Here is a 14,932-nt window from a genome sequence, read left to right as displayed (position 1 = left end):
GTCGAGACCTGATTTTCTGAAGAAGGATCTCGACCCAAAACGCCAGCCTTCCTGCTCCTCTGATGCTGCTTGGCCTGCTGTGTTCATCCAGCTCTACACCTTGTTATCTCAGATTCTCCAGCATCGGCAGTTCCTACTATCTCTGTAACTCCTTTAATATCTGTACTTGTTTTTCGGGAACTATCCAGTAGAATGTTAGTAAATTGTGTAGAACCAGAATCACAATCAAAAAGATATGTGTATATTCTTACTAATACAGATATGACAACTTGGTTCCCACAGGCCAGGGACAATCACAGCTAATGTAATGCTGAAAAATGAACTCAAAATTTTACTCATTATGGACTGCCAATAGAAATATAGTTTGACCAAGGTTTCAACTTTGTGTCTAAACATTTTCAGGATATTATGCATAGCACGGGTATCAAACAATTGAAGATCACTGCATACCATCCAAAAACACAAGGAGTTTTAGAGTGATATCATTAGACTCTTGAAACAACCATTAAATCCTATTGTACTGAATATCCCTGAGACTGGGACTGGACTTTGTTATTTGCTGTTGGCATCACCAAAAGAATCCGGTAGTAGTCCATTCTAATTATCCTACGGTCATGGTAACTTCTCATACGAAGGTCATTAAAATTGATCAAGGAAATGTTTTTATGAGAGAAGGACAAAACCTCAATAGGAATAAGTGCCCCTGTTTCGAGAAAGACTTTAAATATTTCACAGGCAAACATGAAAGAAAGAGCAAATAAACCTACAAAAACAAGAACGTTTCAAACCAGAGACTAAGTGTTACTGTTATTACCTTTACAAGGGGAAGCTTTGGAAATGAGATTCAGTGGTCCATACAAAGTCATTAAGAGGGTTAATAGTGAATTATCTAATAGATGCTCCTGATCTGAAAGAAGAATTGGTAATGTCAGATTAATATGTGAAAATGATACCACTGTAGAGAGGATGATAAAGAAGAACAGGTATGTTAAATGCTGAAAGTAGTGAAAGATGATAGAGATAGTGAGAATGAGGTAGAAGGAGATGTACAGGATTCACAAATTGATTCTCCTACTATCCACTTAGCCAATAATGAAAGATTGGGAATAGCGAGACTCTTGTATTTAAAGGAAACCCAATGGGAACCTCTGATAAAGCTACTGGATTGATTGGACTGCATTCACTGGAGGTTAGGAGAATACGAGGGGCTCTTACAGAAACCTATAAAATTCTGACAGCACTTGACAGGGTAGAGGCAGGAAGGATTTCCCAGAACCAGTGGTCACCGGCTAAAGATACAGGATAAGACATTTAGGACTGAAATGAGAAATGTCTTCACCCAGAGGGTGGCAAGCCTATGGAATTCACTCCCACAGAAAGTGGTCGAGGCCAAAATATTGAATGTTTTCACAAAGGAGTTAGATGTGGTTCTTAGGTCAAAAATGATCAAAGGGTATGGGGAAAAAGCAGGAACAGGGTAATGAGTTGGATGATCAGCTATCATCATACTTAATGTTGAAGCAGGCTCAAAAGGGCTAAATCTGTTTCTATTTTCAAACTCCTGTTTCTATTTTCTGTTTTGATGTTTCTACTTATGGAGATCAAGGAAGTCTGTAGAGATTCACTAAGATATGATGGGATGTAGTGCAATCTGCACCAATAAAACATCATCTTTATCGTTCAAGCCTAGAAAAACAGGTAAAGACAGAGTTTCAATATATATTTAAAGATCATTTGATTAAACTGACTTCAACAAACCCTTCAAAATAATGACTGATGCTAGTTACTTAGGAGTGGGTGGGGTCTTATTATAAAATGATGAATTGGGCAGAGAGAAGGCAGTGGTTTTTAAAACATTTATTAATGGGACTTGAGTGCCACTGGCTAGGCCAACAATGATTACCTTTCCTGAACGGCCTGGGCCCACTGTCAATTATTGTCATAGAGAAGGCTCACTAGATTGCCACATGGAATGGATTGGTTGTCAGAGATATACAGCACGAAAAAAAACCCATCACATCTGTGCTGTTCTAGAACAACCAATTATTCTAATCCCATTTCCTAGCACTTGGCCTATAGCCTCGTATGCCTTGGCTTTACAAAAACCCTTCTGGTTTATCAATGTCCTTTAGGCAAGAAAATCTGTCACCCTCATCAGGTCTGAGCTACATGTGACTGCACATGCACAACAAAGTGGTTGACTCTGAGTTGCCCTCTGAACTGGCCCGAGCAAGCCACTCTATTCAAGTCAGCAATGCCTACATCCCATGAATAAATGAAAAAACCCACCAAAAATGTACTGACCACAATCCCTGGGCCTTCTTAGATTTAAAAATCAAAATGCTAGATTGCTTTGTGGAGTTTCTTAGTTCAAGATTAAAGAATAGTTTGTATTGCTAGAAAAAATGACATTATTGTTGATGCACTATTGAGGACATAGTGATGCTATAATAGTTTGGAAATTAAGGTGACCAGAAATTGGGTGGATATTTCATAAAGAGTGAATGCAGATCAATAATGGAAATTTGTCTTTTTAAAAAAACGTTTTTATGGTATAGGAGGCAAGTTAGGAAGTGCATTTATATTTGAGGACCGTGAGAAACATTCCAGCTTAAAAAAGGTTTACCAAGATTCTGATGTGATGTGTGATTTCCTTACTTCAAAGTTGAGCAACTTTGGAAAAGGAGACAGGTAAAGATTTGAAGAGAGACAGGAGATGAGGTTCATGGTGGTAATTGCTAGATAAACCTGGTTTGGAAGAGTTGTTGGTTCCTGTTTTTTCAGGATCTGGGTGCGTCAGTAGAAGAGTAAAAGACCCCCAAAGTGTTCAGTAAGCAAGTCTATATCTCCTAAACAAAAAAGGAGGAAATCTTACAGCAGAACAAGCTACAGAGGGAACCTGAGAATGTTCCAGACCAGTATTTCTGACTACCTCCTAAACTATGAAAGTTGAATTATCACTCTAATTTCAATGACACTAGCCTGACCAACTTTTCATCTGAACTGAAGCTGGTGATGATTTTCCATCACTCTACAGCAGTCAACATTTAATCTCATTGTCAGTAACCCTTGGGAGCCATGAGAAGTCATCCCATTTAATCCTATAAGTTCAGACACCTCCACATGAGTATATCCTCCCTTTTGCCTTTTTCTTTAAAAATCCACTTCACCTCTGCATAGCTATATGGTCTTTGTTGGCTAGGGACTGAGGGGATATTTTAATTTCAGATGCTTTTTATTTCAGATTATTATTTAGTTTTGAATTAGTTTTATTTTTTACCACTTCCTTAAAGAATAGGTTTTGTTGATAACAAACTCAAAGAACTTGTTTAAGAAACCTGGTGAAAGTCTCTTACGTTCTGATAATAGGAACAGGAACCAATTTGGCTGTTTTGATGTTTGACTTAAAACATTTTTTACTCATGATACAGCTTGTGGAGCAGTGAGGCTTAATTACCAGCACGTTTTTCCTGTCCAAGCTGTAAAGGTAGTTTACTGGAGGGGCTCAACAGAATTTTTCCTTTGCTCATGGGATGTGGGCATCATTGTCTAGACCACCATTTAGTGCTCATCCCTAATTGTCCTTTAGAAGGTGGTGATGGCTGCCTTCTTGAACTGCTGCAGTCCATCTGGTGTAGGTGCATCCACAGTACCGTTAGGGAGGAAGTTCCAAGATTTTGACCCAAAAGGTACAGTGATATATTTCCAAGTCAGGATGGTAAGTGACTTGCAAGGGAACTTACACATGGTAGGTTCCCACGCAACTACTGTCCTTGTTCTTTCAGATGGTAGAACTAACAGATTTGGAAGGTATTGTTGGGGGAACCATGCGAGTTGTTGCAATGCATCTTGTAAATAGTATACACTGTTGCCACTATGCATCAGTGGTAGATGGAGTGAACATTGATGTTGTTAAATTGGGTGTCAATCAAATGGTTGGGAGTGTTCCAACGCACCTGTTGCCCTTGTCTTTCCAGGTGGTAGATGTTGTAGGTTTGGAACAGGCATACACACTGCTGCCACTGTGCATTAATGAATATTGAAATCAGTGGATGGGGTGCCTTTCAAGCAAAATACTTTGTTCTGGATGGTATTAAATTTCTTGAATGTTGTTGGAGTTGAGGGCAGACATAGAGGTTATTCCATCTAGCTAGAGAGTCTAGAATTTGGGGCTGCAGCCTCAGGAAAAGATGAGGAGAAATATCTTCACTCAGAGGGTGGTGAATCTTTGGATTTCTTCATTTCTGAGTTTTCTGAATGCTCCATTGCTAAATATACTTAAGTTTGAGATACTTTGTATTCCCTTGGAAACAAACCATTGAATAGGCCATGCTAAATTGCACGCAGTGTCCAAGGATGTGCAGACTAAGTGGATTAGCCATGATATGTGCAGGGCTACAGGGACAGGAATGGGGAGTGGGACCCTCTATGAAGGGTTGGTGTAGAATAACCTCTTTCTCCACTGTAGGGATTCTATCAGAGTGGGTGGGAAAGTGGATCCAAGGCTGAGGATCAGCCATGACCATACTGAATGGTGGAGTAAACTTGCCTGGCCACATGGTTTACACCTCTCCTGTTCCACACATTCTAATATCTTCTTTCAGAGCTCAGTCTTAAGCTTTACTGGAAAATTAATCCCGCAAAACAGCTTTGCATGTTTTATATAATGTGATCAGGCACCAGTAAAACAGATGAGAACAGACAGTACTTGATGAGAGGCTGCACTGGGCTTTGCTGTGACATTGCTATGATTGAAGCTGCTGCAGATTAAACCTGTGTCAGTGAGCTGATAGTAGAAGGTAGTAAGAAATGGAGAATGAGTGAGAAGGAACATGGAATCTATAGGACAAAGGAAATCTATTAGGACTCAGCAATAGTTGATCTTCATTACAGCAGAAGCCAGAAACATCACTCCTTAATGTTTCACCTTCTAAACATTTTTACGCTGACACATTGCCTCCAGATATATGTCAAAAGTTAAAAAGGTTTTTATTTTTTTGTATATCTTTTGCTGCAAAAGAGACTAGAATAAAATGCAATGTTACAGCTAAAGATGCAAAGCTTCGGTTCTACTGAGCACAGTGGAAATGTTCAAAGTTCTCACACTGGTTCGTCAACGCTAACACATGCAGGAAACTCAACACTAAATTATTTCTCTTAATAAATTCTTCAAATCTTTATAGTAAATACAATTGCCTCCATACAAAAATACATTTTTATCCAAAGCAAATTCCCCAACTTAAGCACAATTCATAAAAACATATTTATATTGATAGGTTGGTGAGTATCAGTGGAGTACTGGATAGATTCAATGTCACAAGGTTACAGAAGTCTGGAACTGGGGTAAGAAAGAGTCCAGGGAGGGCATTGCTGAGACTCTGAATAATGAATAGACTCGCCAGCTTTAAGGGTATTTAAATGGTCATTGGATAAACACATGGATGATAATGGAATAGTGTAGGTTAGATGGGCTTCAGATTGGTTTCACAGGTCGGCGCAACATCGAGGGCCGAAGGGCCTGTACTGCGCTGTAATGTTCTACGTTCTATGAGGAGCCAACAAACTCAGGGAGGGATGGGGAAGGGAAGAGGTGTTGAAACTGGGGAGAGTGAGGGCAGAAAGTGCGAAGATTTCACAGCATGGACACACATGGCAAACTATTCACAGCAAAGTTATTCAGCATTGGCTCATTCAAACAGCCATTCAGCACAACCTGCTCTTTCTCTATAATCCTTCACATTTTTCCTTTATGGTCAAAGCACAAATAATTAGAAACATAATAATTTAGATCAAAAGCAAAGTTCTGATGAAAGGTCATTCATCTGAAACACTGGTAATTTTGGCAGTGGTGTTAAGGGTTTGGGTTATCCAGGGCTTGGGAGCCATGCCCTCACTCCACTATGGTTTGGGATATGGTAAGGACCCTGGGTTTCAGGGAAGCAGCCAATATCTTCCTGATGGCACAGCTTCCTGATGCCAAACTCTGATTGGTTGATACTCTCATTAGGGAGGATCTATATTCCAGAGAAGGCCCACCACTGTCCAGTTGGAACTTAATTCAGCAAAAAGGCAATAAGAACTTTAATTGGGCAAGACATCTGCTATCTACATTAATTCTAGTTCTTTAGCTGTTTGTACCTCTCCACAGGTGCTAATTGACTACTGAATATTTACAGATTATGTACTAGTTTCATGCCTGAACAAGTCAAAATCAAGTTTTGTCAAAAGCAGAAATGAGCCAGTGTGCAGCCTTCATCAAGAGAGTAATTAAAGCCATTAATTATTTCTCAGAATTGGAGGATTTTATAAAGGAACAGCACTGAAGGAGAAATAGAGAGACAGAAAAGGTGATGGGGTAAAAACTAATGCATAAAGTATTGGCGGGGGGCGCGGTTGCTGACAGGCATGGAAATGGTAAAATGGCACAAATGGTTTGCAACTTTTTCTTCTTCTTCTGCTTAGCACCTGTATTTAGGGTTTGGGGAAGGGATTCCATGATTTGACCAAATTTTCTTTAGGACTGCAAATCAGAACTGATGTATCAAAAGTTTTTTTTCAATTTGCCATTCCCTTGGGAACTGATCAATTGATCAACACTAAATTAAAAGATCTCTTCTCCACTGAACATTCTGAGCCCTTGTGTGCCTGGCCACGAAATCCTGAGTGACCTGAGACAACTAACTAGCTTATTTTTATGACTTGCAACATCTGATGCAAGTGGAAAAAACCCCAAGCTGATTAAATCCACTGTGTGTAAATGCACAGGTTGCTGGGGGCTCCTCTCTATTTGATCTTCCACACAATGATGATCATATTAAGGACAGAACACAAGGGTCAGGGCAAATAATTTGCAATAATCTTGTTTTTACACAGATTGCAACACTTTCTGTCAATAGTATTGAGGGCAGGAAAGTAAAACAAATCAGATCAAAAGTTTAAAAACTGTAATATTTGAACATATTATTGCGTACAGAAGTGCTCATATACATCAAAGTCCTGCTTGTACCAAAGTCATAATCTGTACTACATTAAATGTAAGAAAAAAGTTGATAAAGTTTTCCTGATGGACAAACAAATGACAGAACATGTATTGCTGTCTCTCAGGGAATACAGGATTAGGCAGATGAGGGTCCTGTCACTCTTTGTAGGTAGATCAGGGTGAGTAGTTATCTGTATTTAGAATGAGGAGGAGACAGGTTACTGAATATTTTTAAGGCTGTGGCAGACACATTCTTGACTAACAAGAGACTCAACAGGTGTTGGGGGTACGCAGGAATGTGGAGTTAAGGTCACAATCAGATCAAGTCATGATCTTGTCAAATGACAGAGAAGGCTGAGAGCTGAATGGCTACTCTTTCTCACTGGTAGGTCTGTCTGAATGAGATAGAAACTTTTTTAATGACTGTAGTTGTCAGAGTGCAGATGTGATTGGAGTCACAGCTTTTGATAGTACAGCCCATCTCTTGCACTGTGCAGTCCTCCTAAAATTTTCTGACAGCCACACATTAACACTGCTACTTATGTGTGGCCTCGCTGTCTCTAAGCAGTAGGGTCTGAGATCTCTGCAGCTGCGCAACTTAGTGAGGATCACTAATGAACCTATACCTCCACTAGCCATACTTCATCTTCTGCCCGCATGGGTCATTGCTCAGCAAATTTGTAGTGGGAACCTGGAGGACTGTTCCTCTTTAGTTCAGTTATAGCTGTACTGCCAACCTAGTGTTGCTCAGATGACTCAGCAAATCTACTTGAAATCAGTATACCACTGTCTTACAATTCTAAATCTACAATAGGAATTATATCCAAAGATCTCACATCCAAAACAAAGCCACAATCCAGGCCAGGTCAATCTACAAGCTGCAACTAACCCGATCAGTGCTGGCTGTCCCTCAATTTAAGACTGACATCTGTTCAGGACGGTGAGTTTCCGCTGTGGGTATTCAAGTGACTGAATAGGCTGATTCCTGACCCACAGATTTCTGGGCACATCGGCAGGATGTTCCCTGAACTGGAGGGATCTGGATTTCATTCTTTCTTTTCCTTCTCAGCTGTTGCTCTGCCTCATTATTAGATGTTTGGATTCAATGTGTGACTTAACTTGATTGGTAGCAAGCTCTTCCAAGTTATTAATGTCAACACTGCCACACTTCAGGGAAAACTGCAGTGTGTCGTTTCAGGGTTTGTTCTGTCCTCTGTATGCTGGTCAGTTGAGTGTTACCGAAAGAGGACCCAGCAGGGGGAGACACTTTTCAGGCACCAGAACACTATGGATGTGACCAACGATGATCAGTGACTCATACAGAGATGAGGAAGGGTTTTGCTCAAGTGAGTTTTATGCTCATCTTATCTTTGCCAAAAATAAATAACTCATTTAATTTAAATATCCCTTAATGGTTAAAGGGAATAAGTGTACAATTAACACCAGTTTGGTGAACATGCCCTTTGCTCCAGCCTTGCATCCTCTTGCTCTCACCTTCCTCTGCCCTTGTCTAATCTCCTTCAAACCCTGCTCTTTACCCCATCCCCTGCTCTCTTTAATCCCTTGCTTCCTATTTTCTTCACCCTTACCCTTTCCCCAGTGTCCTCTTCTCCACTCACCAGCATCTCAACCCTTCCTATCTCTCCCTTTACTCTTTCCTTTCCAAGTATTCGCCTTTATTCAATGATTCCTTAAAGATGAAAACTGCCTTACTGTCAAAAAACATCAATAATATATTTACATAAATTAACCCCACAAACCCACTGCTCAACAGGTCTGATCAATCACTGGCAACCCACAGAGCCAGCTTTGACTCTTGGCTCTGATGTACCTCTGGTCTCAGGAAAACACTAAGCTTGTGTGAGTGAGAGTGTGCGTGTGTTAGTGTGTATGCATGTGCTTGTGAGAGTCTGCACGTTTGACTGTGTGTACATGAGTTGTGTGAATGTGTTTGTGAGTATGCAAGTGAGTTTGCATGAATACGCATTTACTGGAAGGTGTGGGAAGAACTCCTTTATTCCTCTGCCAAAGCTGAGGAAGGTTTTAAAATCACTTTGCACAGTGTCCAAATGTTAAAACTATCCCTGTGTAACTCTGATACAGTTCAAGTCTGAAACTCTTCCTCTGGGCAGCACACAGAGAGCTGAAATATGAATTTATTAGACCAGCACAGAGTTGAAAAGAAGCTGAATCCTTCTTTAGAATTTTGGTTTTGATTTTATGCTAATCAAAATCAACTCAGCTCAGCATCAGGTTTGGGGGAGTTTAAAAGGTCAAGCTGCAGTGCACTGAACACAGTACGAATTTGAGGTCCTCCTGTTCATATTTAGTACGAGCTACTAAAAGACCCTTTAAGTTAGCCCAAATTCTTAAAGCTAGTTTGTAAGGCTGACTTTCTTTAGTGTCATGTAAAGAAATGGGCAGTGAATCAGAGAAAAAGAGGAGGTAGCTGGACCTGAATAAATATGCAGATTACTTATTAATTAATTAACCTATAATTTGAAACCAGTTACTGATTGCACAAGCATGATCCATTGAAGCACAATGTTTAACCCTCATTGAAACATAAACTTACAGCTTTACTTACAAAGGCCAATTCTCACCACCTTATCAGAATTGAGACTCACCATGCAACATTGCTTTGGCTGAATACACTAATACAATATGACACCATTCTTCACTCCATTCAAGGCAGCCTACATAATCCTCTATTTTATTTTGGGATTTAACAAGGGAGCCTAAACAGTTAACTTTCACTGTGCTCGTGTTCATATTAAACAAAGCAAGGAATTAACAAAGTCATTTTAGTACCACTGATAAAGTTACATTTCGTTGAAACTTTTCAACATGCAATCACCAGGAGATTTTGCAAGAATCCAAATTCAAGAAGAACAACATTTACATATTGCATGAGAGGAGAGGGTTAACCCTGTTGGCAAGTGGACTCCGAATCTATAAATATTGGTCTTCCTCTTGAATTGGTATTCTTACGAATTGTCCTGATGAGGACAAGATGTAAAGCTTCAAAAAAAAACGTAACTTTTCAGCAATATTCAAGCACTATGTTATTTCATTTTAAAACATTGGAGCATAAGATAGCCACTGAAGACACATGACTGAAAGGTGGTTCCAGGTTTAAAAATGTCTTCTTTCTTAACAAGTGGATTAAATGGTAGTTAAACAGATCCAGAAAAATCTCCAAGGAAGCATTCTTTCCCATATTCCCTCATGTAAGTCAGGTTTATCACCTGATAGCCAGCAGCTAAACTGGGCACACCTGGTTCTGAACTAACTACACAAAAAGGCACAATTGAGGATTTAAGTTGGTGGATTCAGTATTCTCCCTGCTTCTCTCCCTGTGTGAAAAATTCGAAGAATTTGTTACTTAGTCTTTGAATGGAGTATTTAATGCACATTGGTACACGCACACACACACACCCCCCACTGTGAAAACAGCAGTTAGCTTATAGTATCATAAGAAGAATATATTTTAAAACTAGTATAATACTTATTTTCTGTTTTATAAATGAGTCAAATAAAAATTAAATGTGCCCCTTCTAGCTGAGTGATTAAATATACTGTTGGTGTTGAACCAAGGGATTCACATGTTCAAATCCAACATATACTGCCAGCTAACTCTGACAGGACAGAAATCACCTGGTGCCTAAGTGCCCTGGGCTGGGGTCAGGCTTGAGCAGCAGACAGGCTATTGAAATTCATCCATCTAGGTTCACCTAAAGAATGGAGAGGCTGAAGTCTATGGAATGAGACAAAGTCTTCATGGTGAAAAGTAGTTAGCAAATATGGGTCCTACCTGTTTATATCGATACCTCTGGGCCCACAGAGATTTTATTGACATAATCAATGTCATAAGTTTCAAAAGGCCCTGCTGAATTGGGGATTCACACCCTGCCCCCTTTCCCTTGCCAACACCAAGGGAATCTGTTGAAAATGTGGGCTGGGCTCCACATTTGGATACCCGCTGCCATTTGAAAATGGCTCCAGATCCTGATTCAGCCCAAATCTGCAAAAAGCTTGGCCGAGTTATTTTGAATCTTGAGAGAAGTTGAAGAAAGATGCTGAAATATATGGACCTTTTTGAATTGGTGAGGTAAGGGCAGAACAAAGACTGATTGTCAACTTATCAGGGTAATCCTTTATGTCAACTTCAAGATAACAAGTGGATAAAACTTCAAAATGGAACAGGCAAATAGAAGAATGGAGTGGGACTTTATTTGTGGTTGAGTTAAGTAAGTTGTCGGCCTATGCAGGATCGATCTAAATGGGAAGGACTGTAGAAAGGAGATGATTACCGTCCAATTTTACTGCAATCGTACAGCAATTACCAGCAGGATGTTTAAAGTATACAAAGTTTACATTATTATTTTTGTTAATGACAGACAAAACTTCAGGATTGCAGAGCTCGTCAAATAAAAGTACTAAAACCGGAAGAAGCAGAAAACAACAAACATGTCCTATGATGCTGCCCTCTACATTGGCCTTGCTGTCAATGATGCACAGGGCATGTGCCATAGATGGGATTCTGCATGATATATATGAGATATTCCTTCTGTATGCACTACGCCTCTTTTCAAACAGTTTAGGTGTGTTACACATCGGCTTCATATACAGTACTCTCACTGTAGAATCACCAAAACAGACCAGTTAGCATATGTCCCATGAATATGGAGATGATTTGCTTCCCCACTCCTCCCCACTTCCCTTCATTAACGATCGAGATTGTGGAGCTCCAGTTGTTTCAGTCCTGGTAGTCAACAAAGAGTTGAGGCAAAAGGAAATATGGACATTATGAACTTTTGCTTCATTTGGAGCTGCACAAAAGTGGAGAGACCATACTAACAGTCATAGATTGCTCATTGTGCTCCTGTACTAACCCAGGAAACTGAAAGAAAATGCATTAGTAACATACCTTTTCATTATTGTACAATGTGAACAGAGTTTACAGCTACTTAGCACCAGACTCTGACCAGAACTCATCTCCAGCTGGCACTGTCAGTGGAAATTGTCGAAATATTAACCCTGCCCCAAACAAGATGTTTTTGTGCCTACCTGAAGTTGGGCTCAGTCCAAACTGAAACCCATAGTTTAAATAAACTAAACTTGGTGTTCGCTGCAAAATGCTGTTGACGATAAAATTCATCAACCAAAATAAAAAAAAGCAGGATTTGATCCAATAATTCTTTTGTCAGTTGGAGAACTAGGTAAAGAGTTTCTTCAAATCACCTTTAAATTATGGCCAGTTATTTCTGAGTGGATAAAACAGACCACCCATACATGAAGTTGATACACTTCTGATTCAGTCTGCACATCGATCCGGTGAAACAAGTTTACTGTCTGTCCACATTAAAACAGCTAGTTCAATGTGAGAGTATTTAAAGCCCCATTCATTGAATACAAGGTGAGATAGAAAAGTGCGCTCTCCTACCTATATATAAAATACGTCAGAAATAAAATGCACTGAGTGCAAAGAATAAAAATACATGGCCAGTCCTTCTTCCATTTCTCATGGCTTCTCTCTGTGTTGGGCCTACTGCAGTGAGTCGCTGTTGTCTAAGGCCAGGCCGCTAATGTTTGTTGCAGACAGATCACTGTCATCTTCCTCGACACTGTTGCCAGAATCCTCTCCACTTTGTCCGGCCATCATAACCTGTTGTACAGCCAGAGTTGCTCCATCAGACGACAAAGACTGCAGACTGTCCACATTCACATTCACTGGACTTGATATTGAGACCATCGCACCTGCAAAGGGACATAAGGGCATTTAATCTACACGTCAATCAACTAGACAGTGAGTTTCAAAGTATGGAGTGTTTATGGCAGGGACAGCAATTAAAGACCCCATGCTGTGAGTAAATAAGGGAGCAATAGCCTACTGGTAATGTTACTGTATGAATAATCCAGACATCTGCGCTGATGTTCTGGAGATGTAAGATCAAACTTCACAAGTGTGGCTAGGGCAATTAAAACCAACGAAATTGATATATCTGGAACCAAAACAGTTTTTACAGGAATGATGACCATGAAATTATCAGATTAGTGAGTCTAACTGGTTCACTAATGTCCTTTCGGAAAGGAAGTCTTTATCTGGTCCAACCTCCATGTGACTCAGGCCACAGCAATGTGGTTAACTCTTAACTACCATTTGAAATTGTAAAACTCTCAGTTGCAACAAACTGCTACAGAAAAAGTGAATAAGAATAAAGTTGGACCATTGACATCATCAAGACATTAGAAATGACAAAGGCACACCCTGCCCAGTAAATCCTGACTAACACAGGGACTCATGCCAAACAAACACAAAGAATGCTAGAAAAACTCAGCAGGTCTGGCAGCATCTGTGGAGAGAGAAACAAAGTTAATGCTTTAATTCTGGTCTGACTCTTCTGTCTCCCCAGATGCTGACACCTGCTGAGTCTCACTAGCATTCTCTGTGTTGGTTTCAGAATTCCAGCATCCACGGTATTTTGCATTGATTTGTGCCAAAATTGGAAGAGCTGTCACAGAACAGTCAAACAACAGCCTCACATAGTCATTTTCACAGAATCATATGCAGCCAATGTCCCAGACAACACTATCACCATCTCTAGGTATCTCCCATCTCACCATCAGAACCGATCAGCAGAAATAGTTGGCACAGAGGCATACAGCTAGGAGTGAGTTGTCTGGGATCCTCAACATTGACTGATGATCCCATGAAGTCAAGTGGTATCAGGTCATACATGGGCAAGGATACCATGTAGTAAATATCACCTACTGATTCCCATTTGTTGTTGAATCAGTATTCCTCCACATTGAACATGACTTGGTGAAAGCATCGAGGGTGGCAAGATGTAGAATGTACTCTGGGTGGGGGATTTCAATGTCCATTACCAACAGTGACTCAATAGAAGCGCTACTGATTGAGTTGGTCAAGTCCTAAAGGACACAGCTGCCAAACTTGGTCTGCAGCAAGTGATAGGGAAACCAAGAAGAGGGAAAAACCCGTCCTTACCAACAATGTTTGCTGCAGATGCTCCTGTCCATGACGGTATGTGTAGGAGTGAACGCCGCACAGTCCTTGTGAAGACAAAATCGTGCCTTCACATTCAGAATATCCTCCATCGTTTTGTGTGGGACTACCACTGTGCTAAATGGGACAGATTTCGAACAGATCTAGCAACCAAAACTGGGTACCAGGAGGCACTGTGGGCCATTAACAGCGTCAGCATGAAATGTTTTCAACCACAATCTGTATCCTCATGGCCCGGCAATTTCCACCAAGCATAAAAACATAGGAACTGGAGTAGGCCTTCAGTTCTTTGAGCCTGTTCTACTATTCAATGAGAACGTGGCTAATGTGTGGCCGACCTCCATATACCTGCCTTTAGACCATATCTCTGAATCCCTTTGCTCAACAAAAATTTACCTACTCAGATTTAAAACTAATAACTGATCTAGCATTACCTGCAGTTTGTGGAAGACAGTTCTAAACTTTTACCAACCTTTGTGTGTACAAGTGCTTTCTAACATCTCTCCTGAGCATCTGGCCCTAATTCTCAGATCATGTCCCCTGGTTCTAGAATTTCAAACCCGTGGAAAGATTATCTACCCTGTACTTTCCTGTTATTATCTTGAAGACTTTAATCACATCACCCTTTAACCTTCTAAATTCTAGAGAAAACAGGCCTAATTTGTATAATGAAAAACAGGAGAGGTCTGGGAGAGGGAGGCTCTGAGCTGGGGTAGGCTTGATTGTAGTGCCTGGAGATGCTGGCGCATTGCTGCAAGTGTGTGTTTCAGGAGTCGCAGGGAGAAACGCTTCTGAAGGATCTCAATGCCATGAATGTAGATATTGTCACGGTTGGGGCCAAATTGGGAAGGCTTGAATGTGGATTGTAGTCCATTGGGGATGATCTGGTTCCGTAGGCAGGTACTAAGAAAGGTGATGTGGCT

The 14,932-nt window shown here is 40.4% G+C and overlaps 1 protein-coding gene across 1 annotated transcript in view; it reads right to left on the bottom strand.

Moving 5' to 3' along the window:
- Positions 1 to 11,190: 11,190 nt before the first annotated feature.
- Positions 11,191 to 14,932, bottom strand: part of pknox1.1 (pbx/knotted 1 homeobox 1.1) — a 130,859-nt gene continuing 127,117 nt past the window's right edge. The window contains exon 11 of the mRNA XM_048603006.1: positions 11,191 to 12,739. Within this exon, the coding sequence (XP_048458963.1) occupies positions 12,528 to 12,739 (212 nt within the window). The 3' untranslated portion in view covers positions 11,191 to 12,527. The remainder of the gene's footprint in view (positions 12,740 to 14,932) is intronic.

The sequence above is a fragment of the Rhincodon typus genome, chromosome 11 (genome assembly GCF_021869965.1).
Source record: "Rhincodon typus isolate 14 chromosome 11, sRhiTyp1.1, whole genome shotgun sequence".
NCBI classification, from domain to species: Eukaryota; Metazoa; Chordata; class Chondrichthyes; order Orectolobiformes; family Rhincodontidae; genus Rhincodon; species Rhincodon typus.
This window is presented reverse-complemented; position numbering and strand designations above follow the sequence as displayed.